Here is a 15,237-nt window from a genome sequence, read left to right on the forward strand (position 1 = left end):
ATAAGTTAAGCATCTGAATGCCTATTATGCTCCAACTCTCTCTTAAAATAAGCACACTGTTGCCATTTTGAGTACACAGTTCCTGAAGTGAGGAGCTGAAACAGACTTTACTTGGGTAACATGGCAAGAAAATTATTAACCAAGGGCCATTTAATGTAAATACCACTTTCTACCAACATTTAATTGACATAAATTATGCTGACAGAAGCCAATTGTTTTGCTTTTTTCAAGCCACATTTAATTCACTGCTTTTCTAAAACTTAATTAGCAAGTCTAAAAAGGTAAATGAGGTTTAAGTTTGCATTTATCAGGTTAATAAACAAGAGACCTTATATTCTGGTGATGCACTCAAACATGTTAATGATCCTTGGAAATATGTGTCTAGAAATATTTCATTGATAAATACATATATCACAAAATACTGATATAAATATACTAATTAGAGCCACATGTATATGTTTGCCAAAATTCTACTATTAAAAATAATGTTCTTGTTCAGGAATAGGCTTATACAAGGTTACAACATTCAGTAAAAAATATTCCTAAAGCCTGTCTGTTCACAGCTTTTCACACATTCATTTATTCCTCTGACAGCACAGCACACGGCACAAAGTAGGCACTCAACTAGTATTTACAGAATGCATGAATTTAAACCCGGTGTCATAAATGTCCAGTCAATAAAACAAAAATAACCAACTTAAAGGTAAAAATTTGGAGCCAAGTGTTATGCATCTATCTCACTCTGCTAGATTTTCAGTACTTCTTCCACTGAGTCCAAACAGGATTTGCAATGATTTGAATAACAACAGACCTATTATGGAAGAATTACAAAGAATATGAAACTAAGATCATAAGCCATACAGTAGATCTTCATATTTAAGACAGCACATTTTACACAAGTGTTGAAAATGCTAATTTTGGGTCTCAGCGATTCCAACTTAATAGGTCTCTGATCAGGGATTAGAAAGTTTTAAACATTTGAAACAAGTTTCTCTCTGATTCTGATGCAACTGTTATAAGAACCATATTAGAGAAATAGTCCCATGTATGATAAGGGGAAAACTAAACTAAATCTGTTTCTGCACCTGAGCCTTGAATTTAGCTCTGGCTTTCCTGGCAGCCAAGACAAAAAGGAATTAAAGAAAGTAACCATCAGCTGATGAGAGGAGGCCTGGCAGTTTGTCAGAGAAGGCCAATAAAGTGCTTCAGATCTTTCTGTAAACAGGCAAAGCATGCACACAGAGGGAAAATAATCCCCTAGCATTAACAAAAAATGACTTCTCAGATGGCACTTCATGTACAAGACTGTAAATTAAAAAAAAGAAAATTTACTTACGAGCAATTTGGAAGACTATATAGAAACATCATCAAATGGGTATGTCTAATTTTCTTTTATTTTCTGCACTTATTTCTGAGACAGAGAGAGCATGTATGCACAGGTGAATACATGCCTGCACACCTGTGCCAGTGGGGGAGGGGGACAGAAGGAGAGTGAGAGAGAGAACCCTAAGCAGGCTCATACCCAGTGCAGACGCAGACACCAGATGCAGGGCTCAATCTCATGACTGAGAGATCGTGACCTGAGCCAAAATCACAAGTCAGACTCTCAGCTACCCGAACCACCTAGATACCCCTAATTTAATGTTAAAGCACAAGTACAAACTTTTACATACTGCTGGCAGCCTCCCTGAAGAACAAGAAAGACACACATTCCTTACACTCCACAGTCCCACTCCTAGATAACAGCTGGGATTCAGAAAACTCATTCATGTGTACCAGAAGGATTCAAGACAAGTACCAGTACTACCTGCATTTGCAACAAATCTGAATCATGTTAAATATCAATCATGGAAAATGGATAAACTGTGGTAGGTGCATGTACAATGGAATATCCATAATAACAGAAAAATGAGTAAACTGGAATTACATGTATCCATATGGATGAATTTCATAAATACAATATTGGGGGAAAGGCCACTTGCAGAAGAAAACACAGTGTGATAACATACATATAAAGGGTAAGAGCATACCCAATAACTCTGTATGTTCTCAAAAACATACCTATGTAGTAAAACTAGAGACAAATGCATGGGATGACAACTACAGTCAGAAGGGCAGGTCCTCTAAATGGGGTGGAAAGGAAAAGAATTAGGGAGAATTGTCGGTTCAATAGTATTGGCCATGTTTTATTTCTTTAGCAGAGTGGTAGTTACCTGGGGCATTGTTATATGTCTGAATTATTTTACAATAAATAAATGAAAATATGAAGGCATACTATCATACCACATTCCAGTAAGGATCTAAGATATAAATGAATGTGGTCCAGGAAGACTCCTTTCCAACTGTAAAGGAAGAGAGGGTGAGGACAGAAGAAAAGACAGGGAACAGGATCTTTATACTAAAGTAGTGCATCCCAGATACAGTCCTCTGAGGTTAGAGACCCAGGAATCTCTGCACAGCAGATACCTTGCAGCCATTAAAACATGTGAGATTAATTAGCATGAACTGGTAGGGAAACATGTCCCCTACATATCTGGAAATAAAAGCAAGCTGCATAGCAGTAATGCTTAGTATAATACCTTTTATATAAAAGAAGATTTACATATACTTGCACATTTGTGGAAAGTTATACAGAGAACCATTAATAGTTGTTGACCTGGGCAGAAGACAAAAGTTCCACTCTATACTCTTTATACTGTCAGGCTGTTTTCATAATAAGCATTTACAATTTTTAAATTATCTTTTATAATTAAACAACTGAGCTCTCCAGCAAGGGTTTGGGGAAATGCTTCTCAACCTCAGCTGCACTTCAAAACCATCTGGACGCTTACATAACTCAACTTCTAGACCCCAGTCCAACTTAAAACCTCTACGGTCCATGTATCACTGTTTTCTAAAAGCTCCATTACAAAAAAATCCAATGGGGGTACCTGGGTGCCTCAGTGGGTTAAATGTCAGACTCGTGATTTCAGCTCAGGTCATGATCTCAGGGTCGTGATCCCATCTGTCTCAGGCTCTGTGCTGGGCTTAGAGCCTGTTTTAAGAGTCTCTCTCCCCCTCTTCCTCTGCCCCTTACCACCTTTGTGTACACACATGTACTTTCTCTCTCTCTCTCAAAAAAAGTCCAAGGTACATTAAGGGTTCAAACTCATTGTTTTAGATGTTACATGTGCAAATGACAACGTGAGTTATGAAAATTAAAGACACCATCTTGTATAATGACCCAGACAAGAAAACCATCAATGTCTACAGGAGGAAAAACCATAGGCTGGGTTAAACACTTTTTTGAAAAGTAAGCTCTAATACACTGAATCACCTGGGGAGGTTTACCCTCAGAACCCCAAATTCCATTCCACTGAGTAGGGAAGAGAAATCTGCCCTGGAAAAAAGTGTTCCCAGACAGTGACCACATAAGCATTTCACTGGATTCCTACAAAACATCTCATTTTGATTGATACTGCCCTTAATTTGAGGTTGTATCTATGTTACGTATTTATTTCAGATGTTTAAAAATATTAATAAGCAGTAGGAAAGAACACTCACCATAATCCCATATCCCTTATGGTATTTTAGAATACAAGCCTTCTATTTCGATGATTTTCTCTGCATATATTTACATGTATAATTTCTCATACAAAAGTGGAATCATACTGAATGCCAGGCTTTGTAACCAGCTCTTTTTTTCATGTCTTATAACAAGGATATTCTTTCATGTAATATTTCCTCTGGATGGGCCCACCAGGACCAGGTAACTGTAAAATGTATCCCCAAGTAGCTGAAAGAGCAGACACCTGTGAAGGCGTTAATTCGGAATGAAAACTACTCTATGAAATCATCAATTCAGTGTTTGCAAGGTTTAAAGATTAGTTGGTGCAGTGACCAACGCAGTGACTGGTGATCAGTCCAGCTCCTTGAGGCTGCACCTGGTTCAGGAGATGAAGGCACACCGTCACGCATGGAAGAGAAGAAGCTCACGTTCCATCCAAGCCCCTTCCAGGCCAGCCACTAGCTAGTCTTACTGTTACAAACCATTTTCTAACGCAATAAAAAGGTTTTTTTGAAGCTGTTTTCTTAAGTAATTTGTTTTTCTAGGCACTGTGAACTATTTTAACTGAACAAGCTCACCTTTGTGGAAACTCCACAACAGTGTTAGTCATTATGTGATAAATATTTTCAGATTCATTGCTGGCTCCATTTTAAGGCCTTGCCCTCATTTTTACTTACACTACTTGGACTACTTGGAATCTTCTGCAAACCAACACTTAACTCTTTTCTGGAAGATGACACGATAAATACAAATAAATAGGCAAGCAAATGAAGACACAGACACAATCACTTCTCCAGCAATGCCAAGATCTCACCGCACTGTAATGCCTCAGGCCTCCGTCTCCCTCACCTGTTTCTGGAGGGCAGGTCAAAAGGTTTCATTTGGCTTGGTATCCCTAAGTCCTAGCATCAAACCCTAGTACATGGTAAGGTTTTAAGAAAAACATGCGTTCAGTACCCTAGAGTTCTGGGCCTTCTCATTGAGAGAATGCTCAATATCCCAAGAGCCTATAGTTTGTGCTCACGAACATAGAAAGTAATGGCTGTCTTATGATGAGGCCTCCTTGCTGTGCTGCATGTTACCAGTTAAGATCAATTCCGAAATCAGATCCTTCTCCTGAAGTTCCCAGTGTTACTGACAAGCACCACTATTCACTCCTTTTGGTCACTAGGCTTGATGCCTCCTTGCCTCGAGTTCAACTATCTCTCTTCATCTACTGTAGCTACCAGAGCCTGTCAGTTTTAACCCTGCAAACATCTCTCCTCTGTCCCTCATCCATTCCCATGTCTATTAGTCTAATTAAATTGCTCAGGATCTCTCCAAAAATTAGATCATGACATCATGCCTTTATATAGTCTGTCTTTCACAGGGTGGCCAGATGAATCCTCCTGGAACCTCAACTGTAACTCTGATCACATCGCTTCCCTACTCCTACGTCTTCAAGGGTCCCCACTGCCTGTGGATTTAGCTTCCATGTGCTTGATCTTGAGTTAAAAGTCAATTCATTCAACAGCCCTGTTTTGTGTATGTACAAGTAGAGCAAGGTCCAGGTTCAGGGAAGGAAAAGAGAAATGTACAAAACATGAGACTCATCTTTCGGGAACAGATCACACAATAGCAGAGGCAGACCTGTACAGGAAGAGCTATAAAACTAAAAGTGGTAAGAGCTTTTTAAAAAAGGCAAAATACATGGATGATGGAAGAACAGAGATGAGAAAGATTAATTCTGGCTAGGGGAATCAAGGAAGGCTTCATGAAGGAGGTGGAATTTAAACAAAAAAAAAATTAGAAGAAGTATTTCTGATGCAGGAAATAGTAAAAACTAAAAAAAAGACAAATGAGAAAGCACATAATAGCTTCCTGGAATTCAGAAGGAAGTGCTGGGTTAACACACTGGTAGGGGAGGGAAAGAAACAGAAAACAAGACTGAAAAGTTTGCAGTCATCTGGGGGTTCCGGACTGACATGCCCAGAGACCTGTATTTACCGTTCGAGGTTTAGCAGAATGACCTGGTCATAGATGTGCTCTGAGAGGCACCTCACAGAGGTGTGAAAACTCACTGGAGAGGAAGAAAGGAAGACTGGGAGAGCAGGGGACCAGTTTCTGCAATAATATGTAATAAGAAGTGGGGGCCGGGATTAGACCTGAAGCAGGAAAAAATGCACCACTGGCCAGAGTACATCCAGCAATTCCCGTAGGGGACAACGCCAACGACTCACACTTATTTTATCTGTTTCTTTCCTGCTGGACTGAGGAGCTTCTGGGTCCAGGTGACACAGTATGCATCTCAAGTTTCAGGGCCATTCCAGTTAGGCTGTGGTGTGTGGCACTGACAGCTTGTGGACCCACCACTACCCAAGCTTGGTGAGACTCATCTCAGGTACCACCCTTGTCCTTCCATATGTTCCTCAGTCAGAACACTGTGTGTCCTCCTCTGTGGCTTGTGTAGCCTCCAACATCAAGTCCATACTGCTCTCTACTTCCAGGTTTTCTCCAACTCTCTACCTCATTACCTCCTAAACCCAGACACTGGGCCCCTTGCCATACTGCCAAATGGCCGGCCAACTTGCCTGTGTCCCCAGTCTCTTCTCCCCATGGGCACTCCCTCCCTTCCTCTCCAGTCCCTCCCCTGCAACCCTCTCTCGGAAATCACCTATTCATTTCCTTGCCTCCTCTGATACGGCAAGGATTCTCCTGCTTACCATTCTTACTTCTAGACTCTACCTTCTTGTAATAACAACAGCTCCTTTGAGGTTATACCGTTTGACCATGACATCCTCCCTTTGTCCATGTTGTCAGCTATTTAACTTCAAATCCCCCCACCACCACTCATCAAAGTTGTTAACATTTGGTGTATATTCTCCCCTCTGCCCCAAGAAACCTGCCAACGCTTCTGGAAGCTAAACCAACCAACACCACCTAGATCAAGCCTAGATCTCCTCTTAGCCGCTCTCCTCCTCTACTCTATCTCAGCCATCCAGCACCAGGGGCACATGCTGGACTTCAGCAGAGACATGAACTGTTTCGCCTCAAAAGCTGCCCATTCTGGCTCATGCAGCACATCCACCACAACTGCTCTTCCAGCCCCGCAGGACTCCAGCCCACCTACCACTGTGCTTTCCCTTGGGCCCTCTTCTCTGTTGACGTTCTATGGTCCATTATTCCCAATGTGCGCTTGCCAACCCTAATCTCTTTTTTTAGATTTAAAGATTTTATTTCTTTATCTGACTGAGAGAGAGAGAGAGAGACAGAGAGAGAGAGTAAGCACAAGCAGGGGGAGCAGCAGAGGAAGAGGGAGAAGCAGGCTCTTCACAAAGAAGGGAGCCCAAAGTGGGACTCGATCCTAGCCCCCTGGGATCATGACCTGAGCCCAAGGCAAATGCTTAACTGATGAAGACACCCAGGCTCCCACACTTGACAACTCTTATATACCCTCTACTCTTTCATTCACTTCTCTGGAAAAACTCCACCCTTGGAGGGGGTTGCAAAAAAGGGTGACACTCTAATTCTATCATTCTTTCTTCGCCTATTAGCTGGGGCACTTCTATAATGAGAAACTTCCTCTCGTCACCTATGTGGAAAGACAGAATTGTCTTGATTCTCTCTTTATTTTTTTATTTTCATTCTCCAAAGTGATTAATGATTTTTGTTATTATAAATATCATTAACTTATTTTAATATCCTCCAAGGTAATTGAAGCATTTTTTAAATCATAAATTTATGGATATAACATATCCCCTTGGATATTCCACTGAATCATGTTCAAGTCTACCATTCACGAACAAAACAAGCCATAAAGCTGGATCTCTCACCTCCTCCTCCCAGCCAAGCTGCCTGGCCACACCTGTATAGTCTATTTCTTGACCTCTGGCTCACTCCTTTACCGTCTGCCACCACTCCACCAAAACAGCTCTTGCTGGGGCACCTGGGTGGCACAGGTCGTTGGGCATCTGACAGCTGGTTTTGGCTCATGTCTTAATCTCAAGGTCATGAGACTGAGCCCTGCACTGGGCTCCATGCTCAGTGCAAAGTCTGTGTGGGATTCTCTCTCCCTCTGTCCCTGCCACTCATGCTTTTTCTCTCTCTCTCTACAATAAACAAATCTTTTAAACAAACAAACAAAACAGCTCTTGCTAATGACCACCATTTTGTCAAGATCAAAGTTGACTTTTCTGGCTTCATTTCATCTGATTCATTTGACCACTCTGAGCTGCTGGCCACTTCCTTTCTCCTTGGAGGAGTCTTCTCCTGACAACGTAACATCCTGGTTTTTGTCCTCCTGTTGGTTTTTCTAGCTTATCATCTGACTCATCTATGCCATGTTGGCAGTCTTAAGGCTCAGCCTTAGGGCACTATTTTCTCCGCTATACTCTCTACTGAGAAGATCTCACCTATACCTAAGACTTTACTTATCGCTTATACAAAAATGTCTCATAGCAAATTTGTATCATTACCTTTCATCTCTCCCTCTGGACTCCATACACAACTGCCTAAACGACTGCTCTGTCTCTGCATATTTCTACTTACTACATATAAATGAAGTCGGGATCTATGGAAAAAAGAAAATCTCCCTCTTCCCGTAAATGCCAGAACAGAAACCATGGTTGTATCGTAGTCCCAATCATATAGTCATTATGTCATATAGTCATATATGTCATACAGTAGATGCTAAGTTAGTATGCGTTGGATGAATGAATAAATGAAAATGAATAAATACCCCCAAATTCCTGAAATTAGTGTTGCTTGTCCTTTTTCAGTAGGCTTATACTTGCTATCATTGAATGTTACTTTATATAAAGTATTAATATAAAGGGCACATGGCAGTCCCTATACACTGATAAGAAGTTTTAAAAACACACACATATATAATAAAGTTTAGCTGTTTTTATTATTATCATCACTGAATTCATTTTTTGTAGACATAAACCATTTTCTGATTACCTCTGAATCCATTCCCAAACACTTGTCTAACTCCATGAGGAAAGCTGGTCAAAAGCAAATTCTTACTTTCGGTTTCCCTTGCAATTACGGCCAAGACAGTGAGATATAAGTGGAAGTTTTCTGAGAGGCTTCTGAAAAGGTACTGATTTTCTGGAAATAAATAAAAGGTGTTGGGGGGAACTGTGGTATTCTTCCTTTTTCCTCATGTGATGTGATGTCTGGAGTCACAACAACTATCTTGCAACTATGAAAGAAAGGCCAACAAAACTGCAGAACCACTGAAGGAGCAGAAGCAGCAGTCCACCCCAAGTCTTCTCGTTATATGAGAAAAGTAAACTCTTCTTTTCTTTTCTATTACTTGTATCTAAAAACATCTGACATTCTGCTCACTAACAAGATTCTCTTTCAGACAAACCACCTTACATTTTTAATCTTTTTCTTTGTGAATCTTCTAAAATCTTTTTGCTCTTTGTTAAATTTCTCTGTCCCTCTCCCTAATAGTGTAACTGAAATAAAATACCAAGTATATTTACATACACACAAACACATACTTTTTGTTTTTTTTACAAAATAGAAAATGACAATTTAAAAGTAAAGAAAGATTCCTTAAATTTCTTATACTGAGTTCATCTGCAAATATACAGAGATCAAAATAACATCTGCTTGGTGATATGCCATCAAAAAGAATTTAGGTCTCCTTGCTTTCCTCACTCAGACTAAAAACCAAACTCTAAGATAAAGTATTTTCATGTCTACTCAGGTGCATCAATATCAGCATGTGATATACTCTGATGTAATTCCAAAGTCAAGAATCATATAAATATGCAGCTAGACAAGAAATCAATTTATACACAAAGCTTAACTACACAATATAGACTATATTTAATTTTTCCAAAAAAGGAAATGCAAGAAGTATAATACTTAAGGAACTGATAAAGCTGAATAAATAGATTAAACTATGATTATCCTATTAGTAAGACCAGGATATTTCACCTGTATTCTTAATATGACATGCATTTAGATTTATAAAGGGTAAGACCCAGTTGGCTGTAGAGAATTTTCTTAGAGTAAAAAAAAAAAGAGAGAGAGAGAGAGAATATAAATTAAATTATCTTGGGCCACTGCCCTTTTCAGTCTGTTTTCAGTCCCCTACCTATAAAACAAGGAGAGTGTGAACTGGTGTTCAGACTGTTCTCTGCACAGCCTATCCAGGCAAGTCTGCAAGCCTTCCACTCTGACTCAGGCAAAGCAGATCTGCTTTTATCTGTTTAAATATTCATCTTTTATATAAGATAAGATTTTTGTTAAAGAACTCAGGAGCTAAAAATAACTTGAAAATTACTGGACAAAATGCTCTCCTTGGGCTCTTCTGATATTAATATTCATGATAAAATGATTTCTTTAAGCTCCAAAGCCTTAAATATTTTAAGAGCAAATCTATTCATCTAAATATGTACACAGAAAGTTCATGTGACAATGTGGGCTTGCTTTATTTTCAGAAATATATTCAAATAGAACTAATGTTTTTACCTCGTGAAAATGCCATCCACGATTCCAATTGTTGCTTCCTCTGCAGGAACGTAGGAGCCAATCTGAGCCATGATAGTAATCAATGCAACTTGTTTTATGTAGGAGCTCTTTCCACCCATGTTTGGTCCAGTGATTATCATTACTCTCTCTGAATCCCCCTAGAAAATTAAAAAGAAATTTTACTTGTTGTACCCAAAGGGCTTTTATGTAATATCTATAATTTATTCCATAAATGAGAATGCATTGGGCAAAAGATGGCTTTCTGGTATTTAAATACATTACTGATTAAGTATCACAAAGGGAAAGAGGACCTCTTTGTCTTCAACCTGAACCATGCTATTGCAGAAGAATTCTGAGCAATATACAGGATGGTTTCCACATATGAAAAAGGAAACCAGAAGCAACCTAAATGAGGTAACTACTACGGCTTTCTCATTAAACATTCATCAATCTGACTCTTTGTGAGTTTTTAATATTGCTTATATTTAAAATCTGTCAATTTCATTTATCCATCCTAAAACTGCACACATTATATAGCTAATTGCTCAAGGCCCTAATTTGAGTTTGTAGCACAAGAATTTTTTCAGTTCTAGATGGACGACTACTGAAGAGGTTTATAATGCCAAATTCTAGGTATTAGCTTTATCAGCATTTTTCACTGGCATTTCACCAGGGCATGTAAAGGAGGCAGAAAAGCGGGCACACCTGGGTGGCTCAATGGGTTAAGCCTCTGCCTTCGGCTCAGGTCTTGATCTCAGGGTCCTGGGATCAAGCCCCACATTGGGGTCTCGGTTCAGCAAGGAGCCTGCTTCCTCCTCTCTCTCTGCCTGCCTCTCTGCCTCCTTGTGATCTCTCTGTCAAATAAATAAATAAAATCTAAAAGAAAAAGTGGCAGAAAAGCTCAAACACTTACACTAATTTAACTTCTAGAACTTGCCTCTATTAACCAATTACAGTACTTGCCACATATAGACTTGTCCTAAGGGAAATTGTCCAGCAGGAGACCACTGCAGCAAGTGAGCCCGAGGCATCCATGTGCTGTGCTCTGTAAACCCACCATGCTGGGCAATACCTGCTTGGTCAAGAGTGGCCACTGTGTAACTCACCAAGAGTCTTAGAGATGGCCTCACATAAAAGGGCTTCTGGAACTAATCAAATAATCTCTTGGGAGTTTAAACTGAGTACCATGCACTGATTCAATCTGGAGGAAGACAGAACAAGGCCACAAAGCACTGGAGATCATGAGTAAGAAGTTACGAGGAAACAAAAGGAATGAAGAAAAATTACACAGAGCAGGGAGTAAAGGGATAGTTAGCAATGAAAAGGAAGAAAAAGCAGAGGAGAGGGGTGCCTGGGTGGCTCAGTAGGTTGCGCCTCTGCCTTTGGCTCCGGTCATGATCTCAGGGACCTGGGATCAAGCCCTGCATTGGGCTCTCTGCTCAGTGGGGAGCCTGCTTCCCTCTCTCTCTGCCTCCTTATAAATAAATAAAATCTTAAAAAAAAAAAAAAAGCAGAGGAGAGCACAGAGTAGTTGAGAAATTTCATGCCAATAATGAGGGTCTCAAAGTTAAAATATCATGAACTCTTACTATTGAGGGGATAAAAAGAAAACCAGTTCCATCTCTAAAGTTGTCTTATATCCTAATTAACCAGACATTTCTAGACTCACTAAAGCCAAGCTGTACTAGAGATCTTGTTCTCCCTGTGATTCATTTCTCTTATGGTTACAGGTAGCTTTAAAATGAGGGTCACATGTCTCCATTACTTGAAGGAACTTGAATGAATCTATGTTTCTTGGAACGGAAAGAGCTTAGCACACTGAAAGCAAAGAGAGAAACTTTGCATGAGTAGAATGATGAAAATAATGATTAAAATAAAATTAATTCTTCTACAGAGATTTAAAAATAATAAGCCTAGGGGCGCCTGGGTGGCTCAGTGGGTTAAGCCGCTGCCTTCGGCTCAGGTCATGATCTCAGGGTCCTGGGATTGAGTCCCACATTGGGCTCTCTGCTCAGCATGGGGCCTGCTTCCCTTCCTCTCTCTCTGTGATCTCTTCCCTTCCTCTCTCCTACTGTGATCTCTCTCTGTCAAATAAATAAATAAAATCTTTAAAAAAAATAAAATAATAATAAGCCTATTATAAATAGTCAAACTTGGGACCTACCCAAATATTTCAAAAATTTAAATAAAATGAGTTTTAAAATTGGCAAAAATGACACAAGAAATAGCTAATCTGAATAATCCTACATCTATTAAAGAAACTCATCTGTAATTAAAAGCCCTTCCACAAGAAAAACTCCAAACCCAGATAATTTCTCCACTGATTCTTGCAAACATGTAAGAAATAGCACTTATCTTATAAAACTCTTCTACAGAATAGAACAAGGGCAACTCTTACCAAAACACTTCAAAACTCCAACAGAATCTTGATAGCAAAAACCCAACAAGAACATTACAAAAAAAAAGAATTACAGGCCAATTTCATCCACAAAAATGTATGTAAAACTCCTTAGTATATTAATAAGCAAATCCAAAGCTATACAGACACTTAGAGTTTTTGAGGAGTATAGGGTTGGTTTAATATTCAAAGACCAATCAAAGTAATTTACCACATTAAAAGAATAAAGAAGACAAATCAGGTGATGATTTTCAAGGACACAGAGAAAGCATTTGATAAAATTCAGTATCTACTCATTAAAAAAAAAGGCATGAAAAGGAAATAAAAGGTACAATCTTTGGAAAGAAAATAATACATCTGTCATTAATCCTACAGATCATGATTATGTTTCCAGAAAATTTAAAGAAACCTATAAAAATTATTATAATCAATGAATTAAGCAAGATCTTTGGAAGTAAGGTCAGTATTCAAAAGTCAACTTTATTTCTAGACTTTAGCAATAAGTAGTTAAAAACAGAAAATTTACTGATAAAATTGACCACAGTATCAAAAAAACTCAAATACCTAGGAATAAATCTAACGAAATAAGCAAGATAGGGAAACACAAAAGACACAGCAAACTATAAAATATCTCTGAAAGAAATGAAAGAACACCTAAGTAAATGAAAGAATATACTATGTTCATGGACTGAAAAGCTCAATACTGTAATGTGACAATAAATAAATTCCTATGGTTCTGGCATAAAGACCCACAGTGGAATAAAGTAGAAACAGACTGGGGCACCTGGGCAGCTCAGCCAGTTGAGCATCTGATTTTTGACTTCAGCTCAGGTCATGATCTCGGGGTTGTGAGATTGAGCTCTGTGCACAGGGCTCTGCACTCAGCAGGGAGTCTGCTTGTCCCTCTCCCTCTGCTCCTCTCTCTGCTTGCACTCTCTCTCTCTCAATAAATAAAATTTTTAAGAAAAAAACACAAACAGATTGATGTGTATATAGTTACTTGATTTATGACAAAGGACACACTGCAGTACAGTACACAAAGGATGATCTTTTGATGATGGTGTTTGGTCAAAAGGATGTCCTTAAAGAAAAATAAGAAATCCTGACCCCTAACTTACATCATAAACAAAAATCAGTTTCAGGTACATTACAGCTTCGACAGACAAAAAACAAACAAACAAACAAGATTATTAGACAATAATATACGATTTTGGGGTAGAGAAAGATTCTTTAAGAGATCACAAATCCTAATTAGCTATAAAGGAAGATTTAAAAATGGAAGTACATTGGGATTTTATTTATTTATTTATTTGATAGAAAGCACAAGCAGGGAGAGCAACAGGCAGAAAGAGAGGGAGAAGCAGGGTCCCTGCCAAGCAGGGAGCCCATTGTGGGACTCCATCCTGGAACTCCAGGATCATGACCTGAGCCAAAGGCAGTTGCTTAACCAACTGAGCACCCAGGTGCTCCCATTTGATTAAACACAAAATGAAAAGGCCTAAAATAAAGTAATACTCCTAGGCAGTAAAAACACCAAAGCAATGGAAAAATGGGCAAAGGACATGAACAGGATATTTATAGAAAAAGAAACACTCAAGGCCAAAAACACAGTCTTAATCAGGAAAAGGAAATTGCAGGATTGTTCAAGGGACCTATAAGCTATCTCTAACATTCAAATGAAGAAAACTGAACATTTCTGAAGGAATAATTTTTAAAAGACACTTTCAGAAAATTCATCATATTATCAAAAGGCTTAAGAGTCTACTTATGCGGCATGTTGGAAGTATATGGAGGGCAATGTGGAAAGGCCTAGTAAAGTTAAAGATTCTGTATTACTGGTCTACATGACCCAGCAATTCCTCTTCTAGGAGTCTACCCTAGAAAAATAAACAAGTACTCAGATATTTATATTCATTCTAGTACTGTTTGTATTCATAATAGGAAAAAAAAGGCAATCTAACTGTCTATCATTAGGAAAATGAAAAGATGTACTTTGTACAATTACGAAAACAATCATTTACAAAATAGCATATGACAGGTTCAGTGTGCCATATTTGTGTACACTTTGAAAATACACAAAATTATATATTGTTAAAATATAAATAAATAAAAGAACAAAAATATGCATAAGGATAACAAGTAACATGAGGATAATGGTTACCAGTGAGATAAGGAAGTGAAGGGGGAGGTCTGTAACACTTTATTTACTTTAAATATATCTAAAGTTCATATCACAGAAGGTCATTCTCTATGATATCTGAGTGAAGGATAAATGGGTATCTGCTATACTGTTTTCTATACTTTTTCACTTGTTTGAAATACCAGGTAGTTGAAAATTATTTAAATGAATTATTTTAAGATTTAATTATTTACTTCATAAATAATTGTCATGAACCATCAAATAACTCTTTACAAATCCCTTAACATATTTAGGAAAAATTTACACAGTTTCAAATGACATTTCTTTATTTGGATTTCCAGCATATTTACATAAAAATAGAACACCAGAAAAAAACTCTACATACTAGAAAGTAAAAAATGTAATACAAGGCAGAATAACCTACACAAGGGTTACAATGTGTCACGAGGGAGCCCTGAATGGTGAAGGTGTTGTTGGTGGAGCCGCCTCAAGTGGAATTACCAAACGCAGCAAGCAATGGGGGTGGGTGATGGAAGTGCAGACACAAAACAAATTTTTTAAAATAAGTAATTAGGAAAGCTACGAGGAAAAAAAAGTATACCCTTTATCTTGTAGATACCTTATTTATTCCAATCACTTGAAAGATAAAAGGATTTATACTTATGGCTCAATTAGGTATCT

At 38.5% G+C, this 15,237-nt stretch overlaps 1 protein-coding gene across 1 annotated transcript in view; it reads right to left on the bottom strand.

The window, feature by feature from the left end:
* The window catches only part of MSH3 (mutS homolog 3), a 180,670-nt gene that overhangs the window by 27,419 nt on the left and 138,014 nt on the right, over positions 1-15,237 (bottom strand). Inside the window, 1 exon segment of the mRNA XM_045074386.1 lies at positions 10,019-10,176. Within this exon segment, the coding sequence (XP_044930321.1) occupies positions 10,019-10,176 (158 nt within the window).

This window comes from Mustela putorius, unplaced genomic scaffold (genome assembly GCF_011764305.1).
Source record: "Mustela putorius furo isolate JIRA1106 unplaced genomic scaffold, ASM1176430v1.1 tig00537350_pilon_pilon_pilon, whole genome shotgun sequence".
In the NCBI taxonomy this organism is placed as follows: domain Eukaryota; kingdom Metazoa; phylum Chordata; class Mammalia; order Carnivora; family Mustelidae; genus Mustela; species Mustela putorius.